This window comes from Rhinichthys klamathensis, unplaced genomic scaffold (genome assembly GCF_029890125.1).
Source record: "Rhinichthys klamathensis goyatoka isolate OS25496 unplaced genomic scaffold, OSU_Roscu_1.1 h1tg000449l_1, whole genome shotgun sequence".
Classification (NCBI taxonomy): domain Eukaryota; kingdom Metazoa; phylum Chordata; class Actinopteri; order Cypriniformes; family Leuciscidae; genus Rhinichthys; species Rhinichthys klamathensis.
The window spans coordinates 583,284-596,978 of NW_026606942.1; the positions used below are offsets into that span (position 1 = coordinate 583,284).

The window sequence follows — 13,695 nt, forward strand, 5'->3', positions numbered from 1 at the left end:
TAGCAACGAGGGATCTTCCAGTAGTAGGGGTGTAGGAATATTAGAAAGTTGAAAACAGATAGTAAAAAGGCATGCAGTTATTTATTTTTTACATACCTTTTAAATGTTTATGCTTTTAAAAATGCAATTATATAATATAATTATAATTTAAATTGCTATTTTTAACGCTTTGGTCTTGTGAGTGAGATGACTCCACCTCGGGCGAGTTAGTTTCGCTTCTAATTTTGGGTCCGTTTGTCAGTTGCCGACCGCGCGTAAGAACAAACTTGTACAAAAGAAAGCTACACCCGTATTTGACCCCAATATATTGTCAAAATATTACAAAAAGAACCGGGACATATTTTAAATATGGTGTTAATCGGTCCGTGTGTGTATTATTGAATTTCTGTAGTGCCTGTTTGGTCAGGAAGTTGTGTTTGTAGTTAGTACTGTGAACTGCCAGTGAGCTCGAGCTCGCAATCTCACGTGAGTCTCTGCAGGTGTGTTTATATGATTAATATGCATCTAAACACTGGCTGGTTTGATGGTTGTTTTGGCTTTAATGTTCATGCTTTTTATCGCTGCGTAGATGGAGAACTTTATTTTGTATGAAGAGATTGGGAGAGGTAGCAGATCAGTTGTTTATAAGGGCAGAAGGAAAGGCAGCATACATTTCGTGGCCATCATCTGCAGTGACAAATCCAAGAGACCTGAATTAACAAACCATGTATGCAAACGTAATATTTCTTCAGCTATTTGTTTTAAACAATGAGTTTGCACATTCTGTGTTTGATAAATGTAACATCATCTCCACAGGTGAGACTTGCCCATGACATTAAGCATGAAAATGTGGTATCTTTCTATGAATGGTATGAGACCAGCAACCATCTGTGGCTGGTGGTGGAGATGTGCACAGGTGAGATCCCTAAACTTTTACATAAGTTTTACCAGTGTACTAAGTCTTCTCTAATACTGTTTCTCGCTTTTCGAGGTATTGCAATCTAATGGTTCTGTTTTGATCAATTTGTATGTTTTTTTTCTTCTTCTAGGTGGATCCCTGGCAGCACTGATCGCTCAAGATGAGTGCTTGTCTGAGGATGTAGTGCGAGAGTTTTCCATTGACCTGATAAAAGGTCTTAAATACATCCACGACTCTGGCATTGTTGTCTCGGATCTCACACCTGCGAAGGTATAAGCATCACACACCTGTTAAGCCATTGTAATGTATGTCCATTCTGAGCTAGTGTATGTGAAGTGTCATATTACACCCTAAAAGCTGATGATGTTTTGCTTTTAGGCGATTTCAATATACATGTTTGTTGCCCACAAAAGCCACTTGTAAGAGAGTTCACTCAACTTTTAGACTCTTTTAATTTAATACAATATATTTCTGACTCTACACATATGCAGGGCCACACTCTTGACCTTGTTATGACTACAGGTTTTCCTATAGTAAACATTGACATTCGTGATGCTGGGCTGTCTGATCACCCTGCCAATAATATTTGATTGTTCTATCCCTGCTTTAAAACCTGAAAACAGCTCCTCCACTTACCTGTCTAGAGTTATCAACTCCTCTACTGCCGCACTGTTTATCGAGGCTTTTAAAGAACTCCCAGTAGGTGTCACTACACAGTATTCTGATGTTGATGACTTGGTCGTTAGTTTTAATACATCATGTACTGGGATTTTAAATGAAATCGCCCCCTGTAAAGTCAGGACACTAAAACCAAAAAAACAGCCTTGGATAAACAAAGTTCGTACTTTGAGAAAAGAGTGTAGAAGAGCAGAAAGAAAATGGAGGAAGGATAAATTACAAATCTCCTACCAGTTATTACAAAATTCCTTAGTCAAATTTCAAGAGGAGGCTGCCTTTCAAAGGTCTAAATATTTTTCTAATTTGATTGCTCAAAATTCCCAATGTCCAAAGTTTTTGTTCGCTACTATAAATTCTGTATTAAATTCGTCAATTGAGATTGGTATTGTTCAGAGTACAGAGTTGTGTGAGAAGTTTTGCAGTTTTTTCATAAACAAAATCCTTTGCATTAAATCACAGATTGTACTGAATCCATCCCAGAAGGTCTGGCGTTTGCCTCTGAGTAGAGCTAAATTTTCACACTTCCGTCCGATCTTACATTCTGAACTAACGAATATAGTGTCCAGTTTAAGATCGACCACTTGTTCACTTGACGTTATACCAACTAGATTGCTAAAGGAAGTCCTGGACTCAGTTGCACCAAATCTCATTTCTGTCATTAACAGTTCCTTTCAGACGAGTTCCGTTCCATCTGGTTTCAAACATGCAGTAGTTCATCCGCTGCTTAAAAAGGAAAATTTGGACACATCTGATTTTAATAACTATAGACCTATTTCGAAACTGCCTTTTTTGTCGAAAGTATTGGAGAAAGCTGTTTTAAATCAGTTATCCCCTTACTTAATTGAGAATAATATACTGGATCCGTTTCAGTCTGGGTTTAGATCCAAGCACAGTACTGAATCAGCCCTGTTAAGAGTGGTAAACGACTTGTTGTTATTTGTGGATTCCGGAAATTGTGCAGTTCTGGTATTGTTGGATCTCAGTGCAGCTTTTGATACAGTGGATCACTGTATTCTTTTAAATAGGTTAAAAACTGAGGCTGGTATTTGTGATTCAGCTGTAGAGTGGTTTGAATCCTACTTCTCTGAGAGGAGTTTCTCTGTTGAGATCGGTCAGTTTCATTCATCGCCTGTTCCTGTCACCGGGGGAGTACCGCAAGGCTCCATTTTGGGACTGATTTTATTTTCATTATATATGCTACCTCTTCGTTATATTTTTGAATCTCATCAGATTCCTTATCATATTTATGCGGATGATACCCAGTTGTACATGCCAATAAAATCTGGGTCTAAGTCCTTATCCGATTTATTAGCCTGCGTAAATGACATTAAAAGTTGGATGGGTGAAAATTTTCTTCAGTTAAATGAAAACAAGACTGAAGTTATTTTATTTGGCGCCCCCCATTTGGTAGATAGTCTGACCTCTGATTTAGGACCTCTGAAAGCTAACATCCGCACTCATGTAAAAAACCTGGGTGTCATTGTCGACTCAGAGTTAAAATTCGACAAGCAAATAAACTCTGTTGTCAGAAGCAGTTTTTTTCAGCTCAGGAGCTTAGGAAAATTTAAATCTATTTTATCTTTTGGTGACCTAGAGACAGTCATTCATGCTTTCATTTCAACAAGGCTAGATTATTGTAACGCTTTGTATGCCGGTATCAACCATTTTTCATTAATGCGCTTGCAACTGGTACAAAATGCTGCAGCTCGTTTTTTAATGGGTAAGAAAAAACGTGAGCATATCACCCCTATTTTATTACATTTGCATTGGTTACCGGTCAAGTTCAGAATTGAGTACAAGGTTTTGACTTTTGTATTTAAAGCCTTGCATGGTCTTGCTCCAGTTTATATCACAGACCTCATTTGTCCATACTCTCCACTAAGAACTCTTAGATCATCTTCTGAAAAATTATTAACTATCCCTCGCTCTCGCTTAAAGTCGAAAGGTGATTGAGCTTTTTCCGTTTTGGGTCCGAGGCTGTGGAATTTGTTACCTCAATCTGTTAGGTTAGCTTCCTCTTTATATGCTTTCAAGTCAGCTTTGAAAACACATCTTTTTTTCTCTGGCGTACTCATAACTGTGGATATGTAGCCTTAGTGAGTTAAAATTTTATACTATGAAATTTGTACGATGTTTGTTTTTATTGTGTTTTTATTTTGTGTTTTTGTGAAGCACCTTGGTCAGCAGAAATGCTGTTTTAAGGTGCTATATAAATAAAAGTGACCTTGACCTTGACCTTGACCTAAACAGAGTTTTACAGTGGGCTGCTTCTAGGTTTTTACTGGTGGTGGTGAAACCTTAAAGGGATAGTTCACCCAAAAATGAAAATTATGTAATTTATTACTCACCCTCATTTAGTCCCAAACCTGTAAGACTTTCGTTCATCTTCGGAACACAAATTAAGATCTTTTTGATGAAATCTGAGAGCTTTCTGTCCCTCCATAGACATCTATGCAACTACAACTTTGATGCTTCATAAAAGATCATAAAACTAATCCATATGAATTGAGCGGTTTAGTCCAAATTTTCTGAAGATCCTTGGTCACTTTATATGATGAACACACTGAATTTAGGCTTTTATTCACATTTAAACATTGATCAGAGAACATAAACAGAAGATCAACCGAACCTGCTTGACGCGTGAGAACAAACCGCTTGCTGAAGCTCAAACGCGCTGCATAACACGAGAATGAACCTCATTGGTTCTTGCTGAAGCTCAAAGTGCTGCGTAACATGAGAATGAACCTCATTGGTTCTCGCAGAAGCTCAAACGTGCTGCGTAACACGAGAATGAACCTCATTGGTTCTTGCAGAAGCTCAAACGTGCTGCGTAACATGAGAATGAACCTCATTGGTTCTTGCTGAAGCTCAAAGTGCTGCGTAACATGAGAATGAACCTCATTGGTTCTTGCAGAAGCTCAAAAGTGCTGCGTAACATGAGAATGAACCTCATTGGTTCTTGCTGAAGCTCAAAGTGCTGCGTAACATGAGAATGAACCTCATTGGTTCTTGCAGAAGCTCAAACGTGCTGCGTAACACGAGAATGAACCTCATTGGTTCTTGCAGAAGCTCAAACGTGCTGCGTAACATGAGAATGAACCTCATTGGTTCTTGCAGAAGCTCAAACGTGCTGCGTAACATGAGAATGAACCTCATTGGTTCTTGCAGAAGCTCAAACGTGCTGCGTAACATGAGAATGAACCTCATTGGTTCTTGCTGAAGCTCAAACGTGCTGCGTAACACGAGAATGAACCTCATTGGTTCTTGCTGAAGCTCAAACGTGCTGCGTAACACGAGAATGAACCTCATTGGTTCTTGCGGAAGCTCAAATGTGCTGCGTAACACGAGAATGAACCTCATTGGTTCTTGCTGAAGCTCAAACGTGCTGCGTAACACGAGAATGAACCTCATTGGTTCTTGCTGAAGCTCAAATGTGCTGCGTAACACGAGAATGAACCTCATTGGTTCTTGCTGAAGCTCAAATGTGCTGCGTAACACGAGAATGAACCTCATTGGTTCTTGCTGAAGCTCAAATGTGCTGCGTAACACGAGAATGAACCTCATTGGTTCTTGCTGAAGCTCAAACGTGCTGCTTAACATGAGAATGAACCTCATTGGTTCTTGCAGAAGCTCAAATGTGCTGCGTAACACGAGAATTAACCTCATTGGTTCTTGCTGAAGCTCAAACGTGCTGCTTAACATGAGAATGAACCTCATTGGTTCTTGCTGAAGCTCAAACGTGCTGCGTAACACGAGAATGAACCTCATTGGTTCTTGCTGAAGCTCAAACGTGCTGCGTAACACGAGAATGAACCTCATTGGTTCTTGCTGAAGCTCAAAGTGCTGCGTAACATGAGAATGAACCTCATTGGTTCTTGCGGAAGCTCAAATGTGCTGCGTAACACGAGAATGAACCTCATTGGTTCTTACTGAAGCTCAAACGTGCTGCGTAACACGAGAATAAACCTCATTGGTTCTTGCTGAAGCTCAAATGTGCTGCGTAACACGAGAATGAACCTCATTGGTTCTTGCTGAAGCTCAAACGTGCTGCTTAACATGAGAATGAACCTCATTGGTTCTTGCAGAAGCTCAAACGTGATGCGTAACACGAGAATGAACCTCATTGGTTCTTGCTGAAGCTCAAACGTGCTGCGTAACATGAGAATGAACCTCATTGGTTCTTGCAGAAGCTCAAACGTGCTGCGTAACATGAGAATGAACCTCATTGGTTCTTGCTGAAGCTCAAACGTGCTGCGTAACACGAGAATGAACCTCATTGGTTCTTGCTGAAGCTCAAACGTGCTGCGTAACACGAGAATGAACCTCATTGGTTCTTGCTGAAGCTCAAAGTGCTGCGTAACATGAGAATGAACCTCATTGGTTCTTGCTGAAGCTCAAATGTGCTGCGTAACACGAGAATGAACCTCATTGATTCTTACTGAAGCTCAAACGTGCTGCGTAACACGAGAATGAACCTCATTGGTTCTTGCTGAAGCTCAAATGTGCTGCGTAACACGAGAATGAACCTCATTGGTTCTTGCTGAAGCTCAAACGTGCTGCTTAACATGAGAATGAACCTCATTGGTTCTTGCAGAAGCTCAAACGTGATGCGTAACACGAGAATGAACCTCATTGGTTCTTGCAGAAGCTCAAACGTGCTGCGTAACATGAGAATGAACCTCATTGGTTCTTGCTGAAGCTCAAACGTGCTGCGTAACACGAGAATGAACCTCATTGGTTCTTGCTGAAGCTCAAACGTGATGCGTAACACGAGAATGAACCTCATTGGTTCTTGCTGAAGCTCAAATGTGCTGCGTAACACGAGAATGAACCTCATTGGTTCTTGCTGACGCTCAAACGTGCTGCGTAACACGAGAATGAACATCATTGGTTCTTGCTGAAGCTCAAATGTGCTGCGTAACACGAGAATGAACCTCATTGGTTCTTGCTGAAGCTCAAACGTGCTGCGTAACATGAGAATGAACCTCATTGGTTCTTGCAGAAGCTCAAACGTGCTGCGTAACATGAGAATGAACCTCATTGGTTCTTGCTGAAGCTCAAACGTGCTGCGTAACACGAGAATGAACCTCATTGGTTCTTGCTGAAGCTCAAATGTGCTGCGTAACACGAGAATGAACCTCATTGGTTCTTGCTGACGCTCAAACGTGCTGCGTAACACGAGAATGAACCTCATTGGTTCTTGCTGAAGCTCAAATGTGCTGCGTAACACGAGAATGAACCTCATTGGTTCTTGCTGAAGCTCAAACGTGCTGCGTAACATGAGAATGAACCTCATTGGTTCTTGCAGAAGCTCAAACGTGCTGCGTAACATGAGAATGAACCTCATTGGTTCTTGCTGAAGCTCAAACGTGCTGCGTAACACGAGAATGAACCTCATTGGTTCTTGCTGAAGCTCAAACGTGCTGCGTAACATGAGAATGAACCTCATTGGTTCTTGCTGAAGCTCAAACGTGATGCGTAACACGAGAATGAACCTAATTGGTTCTTGCTGAAGCTCAAATGTGCTGCGTAACACGAGAATGAACCTCATTGGTTCTTGCTGACGCTCAAACGTGCTGCGTAACACGAGAATGAACCTCATTGGTTCTTGCTGAAGCTCAAACGTGCTGCGTAACACGAGAATGAACCTCATTGGTTCTTGCTGAAGCTCAAATGTGCTGCGTAACACGAGAATGAACCTCATTGGTTCTTGCTGACGCTCAAACGTGCTGCGTAACACGAGAATGAACATCATTGGTTCTTGCTGAAGCTCAAACGTGCTGCGTAACATGAGAATGAACCTCATTGGTTCTTGCAGAAGCTCAAACGTGCTGCGTAACATGAGAATGAACCTCATTGGTTCTTGCTGAAGCTCAAACGTGCTGCGTAACATGAGAATGAACCTCATTGGTTCTTGCTGAAGCTCAAACGTGCTGCGTAACACGAGAATGAACCTCATTGGTTCTTGCTGAAGCTCAAACGTGCTGCGTAACATGAGAATGAACCTCATTGGTTCTTGCAGAAGCTCAAACGTGCTGCGTAACATGAGAATGAACCTCATTGGTTCTTGCTGAAGCTCAAACGTGCTGCGTAACATGAGAATGAACCTCATTGGTTCTTGCTGAAGCTCAAACGTGCTGCGTAACACGAGAATGAACCTCATTGGTTCTTGCTGAAGCTCAAATGTGCTGCGTAACACGAGAATGAACCTCATTGGTTCTTGCTGAAGCTCAAACGTGCTGCTTAACATGAGAATGAACCTCATTGGTTCTTGCTGAAGCTCAAACGTGCTGCGTAACATGAGAATGAACCTCATTGGTTCTTGCTGAAGCTCAAACGTGCTGCGTAACATGAGAATGAACCTCATTGGTTCTTGCTGAAGCTCAAACGTGCTGCGTAACATGAGAATGAACCTCATTGGTTCTTGCTGAAGCTCAAACGTGCTGCGTAACACGAGAATGAACCTCATTGGTTCTTGCTGAAGCTCAAAGTGCTGCGTAACACGAGAATTAACCTCATTGGTTCTTGCACATGAAGTGAACCATGCTTGAGCTTCCGTCGTTTACCACAACTGATGTGTGAGTTGATGAATGTTTATATGTGGATAAAAGACTAAATTCAATCTGTTCATCAGTATAAAGCGATTGTGCTTCTTCAATTTGGACTAAACCGCTCAATTCAGATGGATTAGTTTTATGATCTCTTTATGAACTTTTTGAAGCATCAAAGTGTCAGTTGCGTAGCTGTCAATTATGGAGGGAAAGAAAGATCTCAGATTTAATTAAACAAATCTTCATTTGTGTTCTGAAAATGAACGACCGTCTGGAACGACATGAGGGTGAGTAATTTTTCATTAAATTAATGCAATTTTCATTTTGGGGTGAACTATCCCTTTAACGCTAAGCACTTTCTAAAAAAATTAATTCACGTTCCCTCTCCCGCTCGCAACATCTCTTCTCAAATGACGTGTGCAGGACAATAATCGCTCCCCTCCAACCTGTCACTCACATGAGATCACAGCACATAACAAACAACAACGATTCAATCAAATCCAGATGGACAAAATCAAGTCCCGTGACTCCCGCCCTACTTTTTTTTTCGCGTTCGAGAAGACTCTTCACTCAAATTCACGCCACAATAGCGATATCTGTTTCATGCCGGATTTAATAAAGTTTTCTACCCATTAAAACCACACTCTTTATGATACCAAGCTTTTCTGCTGTTTTATATGATTTCTTTATACCCTTTAGTATGCACCTCATGTGATCATGATGTTTTCCTTATCAAAATGTTTGTTTTTAAGTTTTGTTTTGTTTTCTTAAGTTTGTTTTTCCTGCAAGCAATATTGAAGTTAAAAGGTGCTAAATAAAAAATATAAAATAACTATTCATTTAAACAAACACTAAACTTTTCTTTTTCAAACCAAAGCTAATATGTCACCATGCATTCATGTAGATTTTGTTGGATGGACCAGGAACTCTAAAGTACTCCAATTTCTGCCTGGCCAAAGCTGAAGGAGAAAGTCTGGAGGAGTTTTTCTCTCTTGTGATGGCAGAGGAGACAGGAGCTGGAGACTGTATCTCTCCACAAAACATCAAGAACAGAATTAAAGGTCAGCAGCAGGACTCCTTTCACAGCAACTTCCACTGTTCATATACTATACAGTACTTGTCTGTCTTATCTTCACTGTTCACTTGTATGATTTATTATAAGATGTTGCTCTGGCAGGCTCTCCTGTGTATTGCGCTCCAGAGGTGTTGAGAGGAGCAGACTCCAGTGTCTGCAGTGACCTGTGGGCGTTAGGCTGCATCCTTTATGAAATGTTCACAGGTTACACATTTTACCATTTCATCTTAGTCTATGAATTTGCCTAGACATTATTTTGCTATGTAGTTTAGTAACACTTTACTTAAAGCCTTTATATACAGTATAATGCATTACAAAGGTATTTTCAATACATTGATTATATCTATTAGGCCTATGTAATGCACCTTACAATTTTGTATCATTGTATGATATCATGAATAAATGTAATGTAGAGATGCACTGATTGCAATTTTCTTGGCCGATTCTGATTTCCGAATTGTGTCCGGCCGATACCGATTTTTGCCAATTCCGATTTTCTTTCAAAGAACTATAGTTGACAGCAATAGACCAACAAAAATCTACTTTTATTCAATGCAATTTTTTTTATAAAAAAACAAGTTAAAGACAGTAATAAAATAAGAACAATAAACACATTTTAAACAACAGCACAAATAAATCAGTTCTAATGCTTTAAATTACAGATCTATTCATTGTTACACATGACAAACAACACGTTTCAGAAGTAACAAGGAATCTGCTAATATTATAATGCATTTTAACTTTGGTTACAAGTAATTCTGAAAATATATAATGCATTACAATGTACATTTTGAACAACTATAATACATTATACACAAAGGCTTCAAGTAAAGTGTTCTGTCTCATTTTCTCTTTGTTTCCTAGGAAAACCTTCCTTTGTCTCTGAGAGTATGACCGGTCTAGTTGATCTAATTTTAAATGAAGATCCTCCACCCCTAAGACAAAAAGGTTTGACACCTCACCTTTAATATATTGTACTTTTATATTGTTTTTTTTTTAAGTGTTCATTTTATGACACATGTAATGACATCTATTTTCTTTTTAAGAACCTGCTTTCTCACAGCCCAGTGTAGAGTTTGAGAGGCTAGTCATGGGTTTACTTCAGAAAGACCCAGTGAAAAGGTACAGTATTTATTTTACTCAATCTCTTCTCTATGTTTTATTATTAATCACATTACTAAATGCTTATGCATATGAGATGGATACATTGATAGACACCGAATCGTTCTTTCAGTTCTTTAATTTCAAATAAATAATGCAATTCATAGTCTTGGACATTTGTTTAGGTACCATGAGTAATATGACCAGGAATAAAAGCATTCACTCTTTCCACACCATTGAACCTGTCACATTACATTAACATTGTAGCTTCAGTGCTCATCTGTGAATTTCCTAAATTACTGTCATCTGTAGGTTAAGCTGGGACCTTTTAGTAGCTCAACCGTTCTGGAGGGAAGTGTTTTCAGAGGCACACATCACAATGGGAAAAGGGCAGGATGACGTCTCGCTTATATCCAGGTATATTTGACAGTAGTGCCAAATATCTATTTTGGTGCTCTTGACATTGTTCTGTTAAGTATAACGTTCTTTATTAAAGGGTTAGTTTACCCAAAAACTACTCGCCCTCATGTTGTTCCAACCCCATAAGACTTTCGTTCATCTTCGGAACACAAATTAAGATATTTTTATATCTGAGAGCTGTCTCACTCCTCCATAGGCTTCTATGTAATTTAAACTTCTGGGCTGTACGTCAGAACGTAGGCTCACTATTGGCCGTCGCTGGTCATGTGTGTGATGCTTGTGATGCTGGCCAATAGTGAGCCTATGTTCTGACTTACAGCCCAGAAGCATTATTTATTTTTGTTTGTTTTTGCGCACAAAAAGTATTCTCGTCGCTTGATAAACTTAATGGACAAGTTTTTCACTGTTTTTCGGTATTTTACACTTAAAGGGATAGTTCACTTTGAAATTAATTTTTGGTATGTTTTAGCTTACCTCAAGGGCATCCAAGATGTAGGTGTCTTTGTTTCCGCAGTAGTTTCAATTTGGATATTGTTAGGTCAAACCGTTCTTGTCTGTCAGTCATATAATGCAGGTCTATGGTCACCACCTCAAAGAAAATGCACAGAGAAGTCCAAATTAAACATGATTTAATGACTCATAAATGTAAGTTCACATTGATGGCCTAAGACACGAAACGAGCGGTTTGTGTGAGAAAACGAACAGTATTTATATCGTTTTTACTAGGGCTGTCAGTTAAACGCGTTATTAACGGCGTTAACGCAAACCCATTTTAACGGCGTTAATTTTTTTATCGCGCAATTAACGGTCTTTTTGGCCTAGCAAACTTTGTCTTTTTTTTTCACATGCTTTTTGCAACAGGACGCGGCATGCGCGGCGCGGCGCTATGAAAGCCATTCATTTCAATAGCTTTGCGCGAGGACGCTTTGTTGCTTCGTCGACCAAAGCGCAAGCGGATCTAGCTAGACCGGAAACAAAACAACAGGCACGCCGCACACACTCGTTTGGGCTTGCGAGCCGGCCAAATAGTTGGTTAACGTTATGTTTTGAGTGGATGACGAGCGCGAGACGCCGAAATGGATGTCAATAAGATTCTGAATTGAAAGTTTACTTTTAAAAAGTTGCCAAATGGTTCGATTGACAAGACCAAAGTGATCTGTGTGTTTTGTCGTTGTGAACTGAGCTATCATCATCGCAGCACGTCCAGTCTGAAACACCACTTTTTTTTAATTATTTTTTTAATTATATGACATATTACAGTAGATATAAATGTTTCACATATACTGTTCTAAATTATTACAAATCATCATAAGATATGAACAGCAATCAATGAAATTAAAGAACATTCGAATCACATATTAGAAACAAGAAAAAGAAAGAAAGAAAAAAAAAAAATGAAAAGGAGGTATACATGTATAATTAAAATAAAGAAGAGGAATTTAATTCTTTTGAAACACCACTTGATGGCCAAGCACACACACACACACACACACACACAGCTGATGCGAATTCTCCGCCCCCTCGTCAATATCAGGACCTGTCAGTATTTCTTTCACCCTTTTATTGATGGACAGTGTTACATTGTGTGAGAGATTATTTGCTCCAAGTGAGAATGTTAGTGTGAAATTGAACACAGTATTGTCAATTTTGTTTTCAATAAAAAAAACATTTGCACAAAGCAAGCCGATCCACTTTTCCATGTTGATAAGAGCATTAAAATGAGAAAAAATAATGGAAACAAAAAGAAATCAAGAGACATTTAGAATAGATAAAAATGTGCGATTAATTGTGATTAATCGCGAGTTAACTATGACATTAATGCGATTAAATATTTTAATCGTTTGACAGCACTAGTTTTTACCTCTTGTAACCACAGCCACGTCCAAGTGATCTGAGGGCGCGGGCGCTTCGGTCTGCGCAAGCGCCGGAAAGCGCCGGAAGTGATCTCTCGCGCGTGTATGTCACTCATTGTTTACACAGAGATTTCGGAAGTGTTACCTTTCACTGTGAAGATTTAAACATATTTAGATATACAGGAAAGCGCAATGGAAGACGATTTTGATATATCAACAGACAACGTTTAATTTTTTTCACAACCGTGCGAGAGATCACTTCCGGCGCTTGCGCAGACCGAAGCGCCCGCGCCCTCAGTTTAATTTGGACTTCTCTGTGCATGCTCTTTGAGGTGGTGACCATAGACCTGCATTATATGACTGACAGACAAGAACGGTTCGACCTAAAAATATCAAAATTGAAACTACTGCGGAAAAAAAGACACCTACATCTTGGATGCCCTTGAGGTAAGCTAAAACATACCAAAAATTAATTTCAAAGTGAACTATCCCTTTAAAGCCCTGTTTTAAGATAGTTTCTGATGAAATATGGGGTAAATATGGGGTGGAAATATGGGGGAAATATGGGGTGGTGATGGCGCAGTGGATAAGACACATGCCTATGGTGTGAGAGACCCGGGTTCGAATCCACTGTGAGACACCAATGTGTCCCTGAGCAAGACACTTAACCCCTAGTTGCTCCAGAGGCGTGTGACCTCTGACATACATAGCAATTGTAAGTCGCTTTGGATAAAAGCGTCAGCTAAATGAATAAATGTAAATGTAAATGTAAAATAGAACGGTTAAGATTGAAATTTGGACACATGCTGCTGGCCCGAAAATTTCGCACCTTCACAATGGTTGCATAGGTGCACTGGAACAATCCTTCATAAAACGCATTAAACTTTAGTTTACAAAGACGTTAAACTCACCGAGTGGTCTGGGGTGTTCACTGATATCCTCACACAAAAATCGCTGCAAAAGATGCTTTCCAACAGGTTTTATCATAGTTTTTAGATGGAAAGCATCTTTTGTCCAAATTTCAATCTTAACCGTTCTATTTCATCAGAAACGATCTTAAAACAGGGCTTTAAGTGTAAAATACCGAACTTGTCCTTTAGGGTTGAGCCTCTGTAGTCA

At 39.6% G+C, this 13,695-nt stretch overlaps 1 protein-coding gene across 2 annotated transcripts in view; it reads left to right on the forward strand.

The window, feature by feature from the left end:
* The first annotated feature begins 235 nt into the window (after positions 1-235).
* Positions 236-13,695, forward strand: part of LOC130071640 (serine/threonine-protein kinase ULK4-like) — a 73,699-nt gene continuing 60,239 nt past the window's right edge. The window contains exons 1-9 of one of the 2 annotated variants that reach the window (XM_056236504.1): positions 236-479; positions 569-706; positions 796-895; positions 1,029-1,168; positions 9,032-9,188; positions 9,305-9,406; positions 10,067-10,150; positions 10,249-10,324; positions 10,616-10,720. In XM_056236504.1, coding sequence (XP_056092479.1) covers positions 569-706; positions 796-895; positions 1,029-1,168; positions 9,032-9,188; positions 9,305-9,406; positions 10,067-10,150; positions 10,249-10,324; positions 10,616-10,720 — 902 coding nt within the window. In that variant the 5' untranslated portion in view covers positions 236-479. The remainder of the gene's footprint in view (positions 480-568; positions 707-795; positions 896-1,028; positions 1,169-9,031; positions 9,189-9,304; positions 9,407-10,066; positions 10,151-10,248; positions 10,325-10,615; positions 10,721-13,695) is intronic. The other variant, XM_056236502.1, reaches the window with a different exon arrangement.